Genomic DNA, 15,032 nt, shown 5'->3' with positions numbered 1-15,032 from the left:
TCTGCTACACATGTTGTCCTAGTAAGTGGGTTCAATCTGTGCTATTATTCCTCCTAAGTGACGTAAGCTGATTTAAGTTTCGTTCAGTGGTGTTGTGGCCGGTTTAATTGGTTGTAATTTGAGTCGCTATGTAGGTTCTTTTACCGTGGTTTTTGGTACATTGCTAAATATTTGAACTCCTGAACAAATAAGCTCTACTTCCTATGTACATTCTACTTTCTACTTCCTATGTACATTCTACTTTCTGAACATATGTTTATGGCCTTTGCTTGATCGGTTGGCCTGTTCTTGGGCATTTTCCAACATATTTTGGTGAAATCATAAAATTTTCCCTGCGCCACAGGCTATTAGTATTAGAAAGCGATGCTTGAAGGGTTCAGTGTCAACAATATAACGATGGGTCTCCCTCTTCCTCACAGTATTGAGCTTCAAGAGTACGAGAACTTCGGCACGGCGTGTATCTTCAAGCACCTGGTGCTCATGTTCCCTGTTCAGCATTTCAACAGCTTGACCGCGGTGCTGTTCAAGTCCTTCATCAACACGCTCACCTCACTCACCTGCAGCATCGGGCGACTGGCAGCTCAGGAAGAGTCGGTGAGTCTCCTTGAAGGGTTTTTGAATGTCTTTAGTTTTAGTAAGGTTTTATGCTGCTCGCAGCTGCATGAGGTCATATGAACGTCAAGGGGTGGATGTCAACAGAGAAGTCCAAATGGGGAATCAGGCTTACTCTGCTCTCCTCTATAGCTTCAACAGCACAAAGTCTGCTTCGACTATCAAGGCACTTCGGAAATGGCGGGTCACAAGAGAGTGACAAACGTGAAGAAGTAGAGGAAATGACGATAGTAAGGATGAGGAAAAAAAAAGCAGCAGTTCCCCCCATGTTGTTCCTGCACTGTATGATCATGACATTGATAAATCAGCCCATTTACAATTGCACTATGCATAAGAACATGTTAATATCTCTCCTTTGGGAATGGCCTAAAGACACTTCAGTCAGTAGCACTGTATTTACAGTCCCATCAACACACATAAGATTGTTTAGGAGGTGGGCTTCCAACTCTGCCTGTCGGAGGTAACCTTGGCTGAGAGCGATACAACTTCCCAGCAGAAGACAGAGATACTGGAGAAAGATTTTTTCCTCACTCGGGAATCAAACTCGGGTCTTGTGCTTATGGCAGCTGCACCACTGACGTCGGTATTCTGTGAGGGACTTTTTGTGTACGCTTTAGTCCTTTAGGAAAAAGATAAAATATTCCTTCCAGTCGAAGAAATTGATAGTGTGCTTTGAATGAATGTCTTACATACCTTGTTCTTAGGCAGTCTAGCAGCTCAAGAACATTTCATGAGTGACTTGCTCCCTTTTATCCCTGAAGAAAAGATAAGACATCCTTTACTGACCTGCCATTTGAATGAATGTCTTGTTAGCGTCGATCACTAAAATTACTGTTTGAACCCCCAGAAGAAGACCATGATAGTGTTATCTAAAAAATATTTCACTTTCAAGTCAGTTTGATCTGAGAGTTCTATTGAGTTTTTTGCCGTTACCTTTTGTTGCTAGAGGGAGTCAAATATGAGGCAATATTTCTTTGTTCTTTTGAATCTTGCACGATTTTGAAATTTCATAACTAAATATGGAGGCTTAATCTTTCAATTGTGTTTTTATTGAAAGTGTATTTGATCTGTTGTGCGTTCAGCTACACAAAGACGACACGATCTACATGGAGTCGTACGAGAAGCTCCTGGAGTCGTGGATGTGCCTTATCCGTGATACGAGCTCACTGCCCCCCGGCACACTGGTCAGCCCCGCCACGGAAATCTTCAACTCCTACATGCAGTGCCACCTGGCCGCTCCCGAGGGCATCCGGAACACCGTGAGTGAAAGAACAACACAAATTGTTTTATTATGAAAGAAAACAGTATTTTTATGCACCCATGGACACAATTTTGATCATTTACGAGGTTGTTTTCTGTACAGAACATTACAGCTTTTCTTTGAATAGAGTGAGAAATAATTTTTTGATGATGACAGTAAATTACTGTCTCTGTCTTCCTCTCTCCCCCTTTCTCCCTATAGTTTTACTATTTTACTAATTTTACATTGATCAGAAAACTAAAAATATGCCTTAACAAAAAGGTGTAATTTTAACTGCTTTTTAAACATTGGAGTCTTTATTATATCTGAGTAAGTCATTCCACGTCAGCAGACAATAAGAAAAGATTTTACTGTTTTTTACACAACTTCCAACTCCCCAGGGTGGTGACAACTCAGAAGAGGACATAGATGAGACAGACGAAGACGACAGATTCAAGTTCTCTGACCAGCTGTGCTGCATCGGATCTCTGGGGCGCATCATTCCGAATCACTCGGTGCCTCTCTTGTCGAGGTAAGACATATCATGAGGTGGGGTTATCATTCCGAATCACTCGGTGACTCTCTCTTGTGGCTTAGAGGCAAAGTTGTTCGCCTCTCATTCAAAAGTCGCGGGTTCGAATCCATGTTATAATGTAGGCTCACTTGTGTCCAAGGATGATCAACAATCAACATTTAGAAGCTCAGTGACAGTTTGAGTGGAATAAATTGAGGTGGTTTTTAAAAAATATTTATTATTTTGATTGTACTTGTTTGATTATCTATTGTTTTTGCTTTTTTTTTTACCTGGTAAAATGGTCCTGGAGATGATGATTCGAAAGATGGACTTTCTTTTCCAGTTGATTCTATTAATGTTATTGCAAAATGAAAAGTTATCACTGCAGCCTTAGGTTCTGCTATTGTTCATATTTGCTATGAGGTAGGAATATCTGCCTTTTGTTTTCATAGTTATACATCTTATGAGTTTTGATCAGTATCACATTCTAGTATTTAGACGTGCATTTAATTTGCTTATTACTCAGGATAGAAGTTAACAAAGGCTGAACATTTATGATACTCAGCTCTGTAAATGTGAGAAGAATTTTCTCTGAATTGATTTTTCTTGTTCTCGATATGCCAGTTTTTCCTTATTTGGGATGATATGTGTGTTTTTCCTTGTTTGGAATAACATGTGTGTTGTTCCTTGCACAGGATACTGGAGGATCGGGTGTCTCAGTTCAGCGGCCACCTGCAGCGTCTGCAGCAACAGCGCGACATGGTGAGCAGCCACGAGACAACCGTAGATATTAGTTGCCTTCATGCCCTGCATGAAGATCTGCACTGGATTGTCCTAGTCATTGGTGAGTGGCGGTTTTGGACACTTTTCAAAACAGCATATTTGGGGCGTGCTGACAAAATGAGTTACTTCAGGTTTTAGCCTGATGGAAATAGATACGTCAGATTTATAGGTTGGGCTTTTACAATTTATTTAGTATGAAATGATAAAATGTCAAGCTTGAGGAGAATGGCATTGATATAGAATCTATCAATGTGACCTTTGTGTTGATTTTCGGACGATATCTCCATTCATGAATTGTGAAAAGTAATTCGTTTTGTCAGCATGCCTCACATATGGCAGAGGCTTACACGAAGCAGTCGTTTTGTTGTGCTGAAGGGGCTCTGTTACAAAATAGATTTTTTCCTTTTGCATGAGTGGGTGAAGAGCGCTACTGGTAGGTCCTATTTTTTTTCTTTTTCTGAGTTATTTCTGCTGTTACTATAGCCCTGCGTTAATTGATAATAATGACAATATATCACATTTACATAGTGCTGTATCCCATACGAGTATAAGCTCTGAGCGTTTTACATCGATCACATGATCACCTGCTGTTATGTCAACATGTTTCTCTTTACTCAAACAAACACTGAATGGAGATGCTTGTAGCTTTTCCCCTCTTTGATGTCGGGGTTGCCACGTTGCTGTCTTTGAGGAAATTAGGATTTGTGTTGTGATATTGATAAAGGTTTTGTTAAGATAGTCACATCGCTGACTCGCCAATTTTGAGAGTGGGCCTGCTTCAACGTTTTTGTTTTTTCATATCATCTCACAATCGGTGATTTTGTTTGTGCTCAGGCAATTTCCTGGCGGACTCTGCTGATGGAGAGACGCCCACCATTCCTGCATCAGTGATGAAATACTCCATAGACCAGGCCAAGTCAGTGGACATTAATACCACGCTCAAGATGATGTCTTCACCCGGTCAAAAATTGGAGCCAGCGGAGGAGTCAAGTGTTGATGGAATTATGAGGTTAATTTTACTTCTTTTTATTTTCTTTCTCATTACTCATATGTTGTTTTTTTCTTTCTTTTTTAAATTTCCTGGTTTGTTTTTCTTTAAGCGGAATTTTAAATTTTAATCTAAAAACTACATCGGAGAGGAAAAGGATGGGCGTGAGGGGGTGGTCACTGTAAGTCATAAGCTGTTTACTTTGTCTGGTTTAAGTTTTATATTTGTGCTATTGTTAATTTCTAGTGGAATATTCCTTTTTACAGTAAGTTCTGTCTACTTGTGCCCAGGGCTAGGTGGACCTTACTTTTCCTGACGAATTTTGATCTCTTAGGTATGTTTCTCATCTCTCGATGTACTCTTTGAAATGTGTGGTATCTGTGTATGTGTTGTAAATGTTAGGCTTTTCACGTTCTGGTCAACAGACCTGACTTCGATTCCCATCCAGGGGAGGTACTTTATTTAGTGTCTTCTCTGTCTTCTGGGATCTGTTAGACACACTCCTGTCAGTGTGGCCTATGCAGACTGGGTCAAAGCTGCTCTGGTGTGGTTTGCTCCTTCTTTCCTATCAAACATCTATTGTCCTGATCTCTCCTTTTTTGTGTTTCTAATCTTTGGCACTTGTATGACCTTATTGTGTTGTAAGTGCTGTAAAACCCTTAATAAAACATTAGTTCTTTATGAGTTTGTTGTATTTCCCAGGCTGATCACGGCTGTGTTGTATTTCCTGGTCTAATCACTGCTGTGTTATATTTCTCAGGTTGATCACTGCTGTGTTGTATTTCTCAGGCTAATCACGGCTGTGTTCCGGCTGTGTGAGGTAGAGAACCGAGCCGTGGAGGCGAAGCTGTCTGAGTTCCTGAGTCCCCAGGTGGGCAGCACGGTCATGTGGTTCCTGGAGAGATGGTCGGACGCCTACCTCCTGCACGACGAGATGGACTACACAGAGGTGAGCCTCTCTTTTCTCGCCGTATACTATGGGCGAAAATTTATCCCATGGGTAAAAGTTTTGGCGGAGAATGGCTTTGCATTGTACTAAGAACTGAAAAGTCTTTCTTCTTCTTCTCTCAACTGTCTATATTTTGCTGAAGAAAATTTAGGGTTAGAATGGCTTTGCATTTTTACTAAGAACCGAGAAGTCTTCTACTGCTCTAAGTGTGTGCTAGGTTGTATATATTCTGATCCATGTTGCTTTTCTTGCAGATGAGTCTGGCTCTGGCGACGGCCTTTGGCGCGGACACTGATGGGGTGCGGTGGACCATGAACTTCGTCTTGCAGAAGATCTTCACCACGCTGTCAGTGTGGGGCTCGGAGCCCGCCCTGGTCAGCGACACGCTCGAGCTGCTCATCGACATGGCAGAACAAAGTTCAAGGTCGGTCACCTGTCGTTTTGCTATCGTAGTTGGAGTCTCTTTAGTCTTTTTCTGTTTCGTTGTTTTAAGAGTTGTATTCTATTTTAAAAAATGTTTTGGAGTGCATTTCTTTTGGTGTGATTGTAGGTCAAGATGCAAAATTTGCACTTCAAATTATAAACATTTGTGTCACAATTTGGTTCTTTCTTTTGTTGTTTAAGTGTGTTTTCTGGTTTAAAAAAAAATTGTATGCTCTTCTGTAAACTGACCGCGTGTACTTTTGTATTGGTGTGTTGGTAGGTTGGTGTGTACATTTATGTTGGTGTGCCGGCAGGTCCGTGTACCTGAGTCAGTCCGAAGTGCTGTGGAGCCTGGCGCGTCTGGAGATGAACCAGGAACCCCCGGTGGCCACCCTGTCCCCCGAGGCCCGCCGGCAGTTCATGAAGGCCATGGTGCTGGCAGGCTGTGGCATCAAGGACTCCTCGCAGGAGGAGCAGTACTGGAAACTGGTGGGTGTCTGTAGTGTCGCTTGTTCGTAGTGGTGGGTGTCTGTAGTGTCACTTGTTTGTAGTGGTGGGTGTCTGTAGTGTCACTTGTTTGTAGTGGTGGGTGTCTGTAGTGTCGCTTGTTTGTAGTGGTGGGTGCCTGTAGTGTCACTTGTTTGTAGTGGAAACTGGTGGGTGTGGCTTGTTTCCATGAGTTACAAATAGTTCAAGGTTTGTTGAATGGTAGCCAGTGGGGATCATATGTTTTTTCTTACTCCCCCCCCCCCTCCCCGCACTAAATGACCATTGTTGTGTTGATATACTTTTGCTTACTCCAAACTCAAACTGTTATCTCTATGTGGGCGGACTGTTGCTATTTTATTCACACAATTGCTATGGGTTTTTTTTCTTCCAGTTATTGCAGTCGAACCACGAGCGGTTCTTGCACCTGGTAGAGTCCCCGGACTTCAAGGCGGGCAAAGAAGGCTGCAGGCAACAGTTCCTCTACCTCCTCGAGTCACTCATCGGCGTGGCCACCGCCACACAGAACTCCATCACAAAGGAAATGTTCCAGGTGCGTCTTCCTCGTGTCTTCTCACCTGTCCATGTCAACGCTGTTGTGTCTTCGTATCTCACCTATCCATGTCAATGCTGTTGTGTCTTCGTATCTCACCTGTCCATGTCAAAGGTGTTGTGTCTTCGTATCTCACCTGTCCATGTCAACGCTGTTGTGTCTTCGTATCTCACCTGTCCATGTCAATGCTGTTGTGTCTTCGTATCTCACCTGTCCATGTCAAAGGTGTTGTGTCTTCGTATCTCACCTGTCCATGTCAACGCTGTTGTGCCCTGATTGTGTGTTCCTACAGTCAAACCTGCTCCAACGGCCACTCGTCTAACACAATCACCTGTACAAAGGATCTCTTTCCCATTTCCCCCTTTTTTTCCCCCCACATAATGACACTGTACAAGACATCCAGCTTCTGCCTCAGACAACCACGTATCTCCTCGACAATTGGTAGATGTCTTAGACAATTTAGACTGTACCTCTAATTTTCGGCACCTATATGACCTTATTGTGTTTCAAGTGCCGTAAAACGTTTATTAAAACTATAAAACAAAAAATTGTGCCCCCCCTGCCCTTTGCTCGCTGATGCTGACATGTTGTGTTTTGCTTCCTGTCCGCAGTTCATGGGTCCCATGTTGGCCCACGTCGTCACGGCCATAGACATCCACCATAACTACGACGACATCGTCACCACAAGTTTCGAGTTGTTTTCTGAAGTTGTTGCCAAAATGCTCACATTCCTTAACACTGTAAGTACATCGTTTGTTTACTGTGTGCCTCCCACCCCACCCCACTCTCCCTAACTGATTTTGAAACTTGAGTTAGTGTGGTATTTACAGATTTTATTCTAGGTTAGACTTAACGTGGGTGGTTGGCGGGTGCTCTGGTATGGTTTGCTTCTTCTTTCCTATCAAACATCTATCGTCCCTGTCTCTCCTGTTCCAACCATCTTTTTGTGTATGTTACTGTTTTGCAACACCTCTAATCTTTGGCACTTATATGACCTTATTGTGTTACAAGTGCTGTAAAACACTTATTAAAACTAAAGCAGACTTTTAACACACAACAGTTGATTTTGTTTGACATTGATCCTTCTATTTAAAAAGATCTTTCACTTAAGTGGTCACTGTGTCGTAGGAACATAACATAGCTTTCTGTTCCAGTGAATGAGCTCTCTGTTACTGAATCGGAGGGATTTGAAGGAAACAACTTTTTTGTTATGAAATAACATGTTCTTGTCTAATTTTTTTATCTTTTGTCTTTTGTTCGAAAACCATGTGTCATGGTCATGATAATTTGATATAATGATGTTTAGCAAAATTTTCCTCTTATGTACCATAAGTTTGTTGTGTTGAAGGCCACACTAATTGCTGTCTTGAGGTGAAGTGAGCAACGTTGGAAAACCGTCCCTTTTCTGGAAAATTTGTGTTTTGCCCATTCTGAGGAGTTTGTTCCACGTTTGAGGAGCTTTCCCTCCTGCGTTTCAACATACCACAAAATGGTTGTTTTTCTCCTCAGGCTGTTACCATCTTTTATTGATATTTTGTAAGGAGAAAAACTCTTATTTAGAATCTTGTCATCTTGTTCAAAATAATGGGAGTTATTGGGGAGTTGATTTTTATTTTGTTTTTCTTTTCACAGGCTGATTCACAAACTTTGTACAAACTTTGCCTGTCCGCCATTCAGATGTTTGCTAAGCACAATACAGGTAATGTGTGCCGCACAGGCTCTGGGTGTCCTTACTTACAGCAAAGATTGTTCATAACAAGATAGTTCACTCCTCTCTTTGAGCCAAGTAAAAAAAGTGTCCTCAAAATCTGGTGGCACCCTCTTCAAAAAAGTGCAGACTTTGCGAACAGTTACCCTCCTTGTGTGAAAAACAATAAAAGTGAAACTAACAAACTGTGCTATTCCTATTCTTCTTGTAGAGAAATGCACGAACTTCCGCGGACACTTTTTTGGCTGAGTGAACTATCTTGTTTTGTACGATCTTTGCTTACAGACTCTTGGGTCTTATTTGATATTCAATAACTTCAGCGTAACGATCTGATTGATAATACAGGTGTTGACAGGTTGATCACAATCTTGGAAAATCCACCAAGTCAAGTATTTCTATATTATTTACTTTGGTTTATTCCCATTTTGAATTACTGAAGCTCTTTCTGTGTAAAGTAGGATTTTCTGATATTCACCAGTTTGTGCCCAACATTTTTTGGTTGCTTATCTGTACTAACAGTATGGGGGGGGGGGTCAAGATCAGGCACCACTGCTAGGTCCTACTTCTTTTCTTTGTTATTTCTCTCCATCTGTCTTTTCCCCCTGCTCTAAATGACATTATTGGGTCGCTATGGAGTTCTTTGAGCAAACATACAAGTACTGTCCTCACTTGCAATACCCCCGGGGCGGTGCCACTGACTTAAGTGTCTTTAGGCCATTCCCAAAGGGGGGGACATATCTCGTTCAAGCACAGTAGAATTGTAAATGGGCTGATTCATGTCACGCTCCTAACTGTGCCTGATCTACAACAGGGAACTGCTGATTTTTCTTTCCTGATCCTTACTATTGTCATTTTCCTCTTCTTCTTTTGTATGTTTGTCACTCCTTTGTGACCTGCTATTTTGGGGTGCCTTGATAGTCGAAGCAGACCTTGTGCTGTTGAAGCTAGAGAGGTGAGCAGTCTAAGTCTGATTCCCTGTAAAGACTTCTCTGTTGACACCCACCCCTTGGCGCTCATATGACCTTATGCAGTTGCGAGCGCCATAAAACCCTCTGCTATAAAAAAAAAAACAACTTGCAATACATATCCGTAATGATATGTGACCCATGGGTGGTTGGAGGATGTTACTGGTTGGTCCTGCTCCTTCTGTTTCCCTCCATTGTTTCTCACTGTGAGTGTATCCGTGTGCTTCTCTTTACTCAAGCGATCTCTGATCTTGTTCCAGGTCGTCAATGCGTTAGTGCCGAAGACGAACAAGAAACCAAGTTCAAAGACATAATTCTCATCATGGAAATGTTGGCCAATCTCATGACCAAGGACATTCTGGACTTCAGTAAAGGTAGGCGGGCGGGACAGTCTGTTTAATTAATGACTCATGACTCTGGCGAACTGTTCACATGTACTCAGCCTATATAACAACATTTTGTCAGGAGAGAGAAAAAACTTTCATTCTTTTCACAAATTATTATACCTACATTATGTACCTTTTTTTGCTTTTTTCTTCAACATTTAGAATTTATTTTAAATTGGACAAAAACACATTATCCTGTCATTCAGTGGGTGGTTTGTGATTGCTCTAGCGTCGTTTGCTCCTTCTTTCCTGTCAAACATCTATCATCCTTAATATCTCCTGCTTTTACGTGTTTGTTTCTCTGTCGTAGCACCTCTAATCTTCAGCACTTCTATGACCTAAATATGTTACAAGTGCCGTAAGCTCTTACTACAATAAACAAGACTTGCATGAAGCTGTCATTGTGTGCCCGTTTTCCCCCACAGTGGAGGGACAGGTGAACGGCGACCACGCTGTGGACGGTGCCGATGTGGTCATCTACGGCCTGGAGCTCATAGTTCCCCTCATGAGTGCAGAAATGCTCAAGGTGAGGCCGCTCTCGCTCTTTGGCTGTGGGTGGTGGGAGGGTGTTCTGCTGTGGTTTGCTCCTTCTTTCCTATCGAACATCTATCATCTTTATCTCCCCTTCTTCTTTTTTGTTACTCCGTTGTAACACCTCATTTTTGAGTGTGCTTATGTTTTTCTGTGTGTTTGTGTGCATTTTTCCGTGCGCGTGTGTGTGTGTGTGTGTGTTAGAGAAAGAGAGAAACAGACAGACGAACAGGAAGACAGACAGGCAGACAGAGTAGGCCAGTGTGTGTGTATACATTAACTGCCGTATTTCTCAAGGTATGATGTTCAGGGAAGAAGTAATGCTAATACATGTTCTGTTCTTCCCTCCCGTCCCTCCCCTGGTGCAGTTCCCCGTGCTGTGCAGCAGCTACTTCCGTCTCATCTCCTTCCTGGCCGACATCCACTCGGACAAGTTCTGCCAGCTGCCCCAACAACTCTTCAACAGTATCATGGCTTCTATAGAGCTCGGATTCTCCTGGTATCCTTTTTTAATGGTTGGGGGGAGGGGGGGGGCATGTCAGCTGTGATGTGGGGGAGGGTAAACTTTAACACATACACACATGCACACATACAGACACACACATACATGTACACCCACACTCACACTCATGTGCACGCCTATGCACACTCCCATGCACACACAGAGAAACATACATACATGCACACACCCACTCACTCACAGGCACTTACACAAGCTCGCATGCACACACACACACGCGCACACACACACACACACACAAACCCACACACACATTGTGGGTGGTTGGCGGGAGCTGTGATGTGGTTTGGTTCTTCCTATCGAACATCTATATCGCCCTTATCTCTCCTCCTTCTTTTCTTTGTATGTTACTCTCTAGTAACGCTTCTAATCTTTGGCACTTGTATCACCTATTTATGTCGCAAGTGCCGTTAAACCTTAATAAGTACTAAATAGAATAAAATTGTTGATAAAAGTAAATCACACACACACACACACACACATACACACACGTCTTTGCGCACTTTGATGGCCTCAGCCTGCTGTTTTTAGTTACTGTAGGACACAGCTGTGACCCCACTGTGAACCCACCATGACCCCACTGTGAGCCCACAATGACCCCACTGTGAGCCCACTGTGACCCCACAATGACCCCACAATGACCCCACTGTGACCCCAGACCTGCACACCAGTTCCTGTCTGTTCCCAATGAGAGGATGGAGGCTCCTGTTGTACTGTTACAAAAAATGGTTTACTGTAACTTTTCCTGAACTGTATCTCTCTGACAGTCCGTTGCTTGGGACCACTGTTGAATGTTTCAAAACGCTGTCTTCGGTCGCTAAATACGCCAACTTCCTCGATGCTAGTATGAGTTTTGAGACATGGGTAAATCTTTCTTTTGAGAGTTCAACGTTGGTGCATTTGCCCATTTGACAAGTTTCTTTTTTTATTGAAACTAATTTCTTTAAAAATAGAAAATTAAGTTAAAAAAAGAAGGGCCATTTACGAGCCTCTTTAATTTTCTTTCCTTTGTGTTTATTGACTTTGTTTTGCTACTGTTTGTTGAACTTTTGCCTGGTGACGTTTTTTACGTACGCATTTAGAACGTTAAGTTCTTTGACAATTTTCATATTGTTTAATTTCCTATGAAGCTATATGTACAGGGTACCTTACAGATGTAGAGATAAGAGGTGGGTGGTTGGCGGGTGCTCTGGTGTGGTTTGCTCCTTTTTTCCTATCAGACATTTATTATCCATTAACCCTTTGCCATCATATTTTGGAGAAAATCCAAAGAAAGTGGGTGGTAAACATCGCCAATCGGCGAGATGAGGCGGCAAAGAGTTAAATCCCTCCTCTAATTTTCTTTGTATGTTACGTTCTTGTAACACCCCTAATCTTCGTTACTTTTGTAATATGGCCAAATTGTTTTGCAAGTGCCCTAAAACTTTTATTAAAACAAACTACTAACACAAAACTGAACTAACCGTGATTGTTTCTTTTGGCGAAGTGCATTACCTGAAAACTGTGTTGGGGAGCAGTGGTTAGTGTATGTCTCTGCCTTGTTTGCTTTCTGTTTTGGTTAGGTATTGCAAAGTCCTAGCAGGTTGTGGGTGGTTGGAGGGTGACACTATCAGTAGGTCCTACTTCTATACTTTCCCTCTGTTGTTTTTGCCTGTCTTACTTTTTTCCCAGCTCTAAATGACAATTTTTGTGCCGATGTGCTTCTCTTTACTCAAACAAACAAACACACCCCACCCAGCTTTTCCCTCCCCAACTCTCTCTGATCCCCCCCCTTTCAATCACACTTGTTCATCCTTACACATGAAGCCTCTAACATTCTTTCATTTTATACAAAAAGAAACAAGAATTTATTACATTAGAGTGGCTGGGGGGTGTTCTGGATATGCCACTTTTTAGTAACACCTCTAATCTTTCGCAGGTAGATGACCTATTTATTTTGCAAATGCCGCAAATCTTGTAGTAAAAGTGAACTAATGTTACCAATGTGACTTTGGTATGTCGGTGGCCTAGTGGTTAGGCTCTCGGACTCGCAACCGTAAGGTTGTGGGTACGAATCTCGTCAGGGGCCCGACGTTGTGTCCTTGAGAAAGGCGCTTTGCACAAATTTTCCTCTCTTCACCCTGGTGGAAATGGGTACCCGGCTATAGACAGTGAACGATCTTGTCAGTTTGATAGTGTTTGAGCTCGTGAAATCCGCAGCTTGCACTGTATGCTTCTGCGGAAGTCGAGAATGTTTCTGAGTGTTCTCAAAGGGTATGCTGGGGTAATGATAGTTATAAAGCGCATAGATAATGCTCTTGAGCATGGATATGCTCTATATAAATACAATTATTATAATTATTATGTCTTACTATGCCCATGGGTTTTGTTTGTGTCTTTTATAATGGCGTATTAGTGTAGTGGTCTGGCCCTTCACTGTCTCACCAAGGAGACGCGAGTTCTCCCGAGAGGGAATACATTTGTATGGAGTATCTCAGTCTCTCGGCTGGGCTGTTAGAGGCAGTGGTTGAAGCCTTCCTTGTAAATGAAATTATCTAAATTGTGTCGATTTCGGGAAGGGGGAGGGGGGGGGGGGGTAAAAATGCCTACGTTGCCAAAATGTAAACTGTTGTGCTTCTTCTTTCCTATCGAACATCTATTGTCCTTATCTCCTCTTCTTCTTTTTTATGTTTGTTACTCTTTTGTAACACCTCTAATCTGCTGGCGCTCATATGACCTTATGCAGTTGCGAGCGCCATAATACCTCTACCTAAAAAGAAAACTGTTGTGCCTGTTGTTATGGCCTTAACGGTTGGCGTAGCTGTGGGGTAGATGTGTCAAGGATGCTGTTCGAGTCCATCCTGGTCACTGCCTCTCATTCCTTTCAGAACAGCCAAACCACTCAGCATTTGCAGCCCACGCTGGCCCACTTCCTCAAGGTAAGGAGCTCTTGAAGCTAATTGTTGCATTAGAATGTCTGGATGTCGTGGAAACTCATGTCTACATTATGAGGAAACTTTGATGTCAGGATTTCTTTTTATAGAGGCTTCCTTCACCCCACCCGCAAAACAAGTATTGACCAAAGATACTCAGATCTACTTTTCTGTGTTTTGAATTTTTGATATGTGTGTGTGTGTGTGTGTGAGAGAGAGAGAGAGAGAGAGTAAAATAGAGAGAGAGAGCGAGTGTGTAAAATTATAGAGTGTAAAACAGAGACAGACAGACAGACTCTCTCCAGGTAACCAAATATTGAGGTTGACATTTGTTCGCCCACACACCTCCATGTGTGTTGTTAATGATGAAACTGGCTTTGTTTGAACTTGCTTTTTGTTGTTAGTTTTTTCGTCCATAGAAAAAAACCAGCGCTGTTTCATAATACATTGCTGTTAAGCAGTGCTTCCACTCTTCCGTATTTTACGGAAATCTGTACTTTCTGCCAGTTCCGTACTTGTTCCTCCATCATTATCAACTCCCTCCGTAAAAAGCTGCGACAGCGAAGGACTACCGAAATTTCGTAGCAAAAGATCTGTACTCGCCTCCATATCGTCTAGTACTAGTATAAGTTACGGATATTTACGGTAATTCTCTCGGCAATAAGTTAATGTTATAGAGACCTGCCAGATTGCGCTTTTCCTGCAATCGGCCATTATTCCGCTATGCCCCATGCTTTCATTGCGGGTTGGTTGCCAGTACATTTTTACCTGTGGATTGATAAAAATCTGGCAAACTTTTTGTGCTTCGCCCCCTCTTCCCCCACCAGGACGCATAGGCCCCCAGACTCCCCCAGCAGAATTTTCCTTACTTTTCAGCTTCAGCTGGTGGAAGCACTGATTACAGATTTTACGTCATTGTTATATCTTGTTGAGTGGTTGGTGGGTGCTCTGGTGTGATTTGCTTCTTCTTTCCTATCAAACATCTATATCTCTGCTCTTTTTTTGTATTTATTGCTCTCTTGTAACACCTCTATTCTTCGGCACGTAAATGACCTTATTGTGTTGCAAGTTCCGTGAAACACTCACTAAAACTAAACGTTTGGGTGGTTGGCGGGTGATCTGGTGTGGTTTGCTTCTTCTTTCTTATCAAACATCAATCGTCCTTATCTCCCGTTCTTCTTTTTTATGTTTGCTACTCTCTTGTAACATATCTAATCTTCTGGCGCTCATATGACCTTATGCAGTTGCGAGCACCATAAAACCTCTACTAAAGCTAAACTTTGTGTCTTGTTCACTTTGCCCTGGACCAGCTGATCTTTCGGATGTTGCTCCTGGACAACTTTGACCTGAGCCTGCAGGAGATTGGCAGCACCACCTTGTTCTGTTTGATCTGTTGTAACCAGGTGAGTGTGGTGGGGGGGCAGCACCTTGTTCTGTTTGATCTGTTGTAACCAGGTGAGTG

At 42.5% G+C, this 15,032-nt stretch overlaps 1 protein-coding gene across 1 annotated transcript in view; it reads left to right on the top strand.

Moving 5' to 3' along the window:
* Nucleotides 1–15,032, top strand: part of LOC101854285 (exportin-4) — a 29,160-nt gene that overhangs the window by 7,602 nt on the left and 6,526 nt on the right. Inside the window, exons 9-24 of the mRNA XM_005108165.3 lie at nucleotides 420–594; nucleotides 1,695–1,871; nucleotides 2,254–2,384; nucleotides 3,062–3,210; nucleotides 3,984–4,158; nucleotides 4,927–5,086; nucleotides 5,341–5,510; nucleotides 5,824–5,998; nucleotides 6,390–6,548; nucleotides 7,160–7,288; nucleotides 8,181–8,247; nucleotides 9,482–9,595; nucleotides 10,033–10,133; nucleotides 10,507–10,637; nucleotides 13,459–13,576; nucleotides 14,881–14,973. Coding sequence (XP_005108222.1) covers nucleotides 420–594; nucleotides 1,695–1,871; nucleotides 2,254–2,384; nucleotides 3,062–3,210; nucleotides 3,984–4,158; nucleotides 4,927–5,086; nucleotides 5,341–5,510; nucleotides 5,824–5,998; nucleotides 6,390–6,548; nucleotides 7,160–7,288; nucleotides 8,181–8,247; nucleotides 9,482–9,595; nucleotides 10,033–10,133; nucleotides 10,507–10,637; nucleotides 13,459–13,576; nucleotides 14,881–14,973 — 2,224 coding nt within the window. The remainder of the gene's footprint in view (nucleotides 1–419; nucleotides 595–1,694; nucleotides 1,872–2,253; nucleotides 2,385–3,061; nucleotides 3,211–3,983; nucleotides 4,159–4,926; nucleotides 5,087–5,340; nucleotides 5,511–5,823; nucleotides 5,999–6,389; nucleotides 6,549–7,159; nucleotides 7,289–8,180; nucleotides 8,248–9,481; nucleotides 9,596–10,032; nucleotides 10,134–10,506; nucleotides 10,638–13,458; nucleotides 13,577–14,880; nucleotides 14,974–15,032) is intronic.

Source organism: Aplysia californica, unplaced genomic scaffold, assembly GCF_000002075.1.
Source record: "Aplysia californica isolate F4 #8 unplaced genomic scaffold, AplCal3.0 scaffold00665, whole genome shotgun sequence".
In the NCBI taxonomy this organism is placed as follows: domain Eukaryota; kingdom Metazoa; phylum Mollusca; class Gastropoda; order Aplysiida; family Aplysiidae; genus Aplysia; species Aplysia californica.
This window is presented reverse-complemented; position numbering and strand designations above follow the sequence as displayed.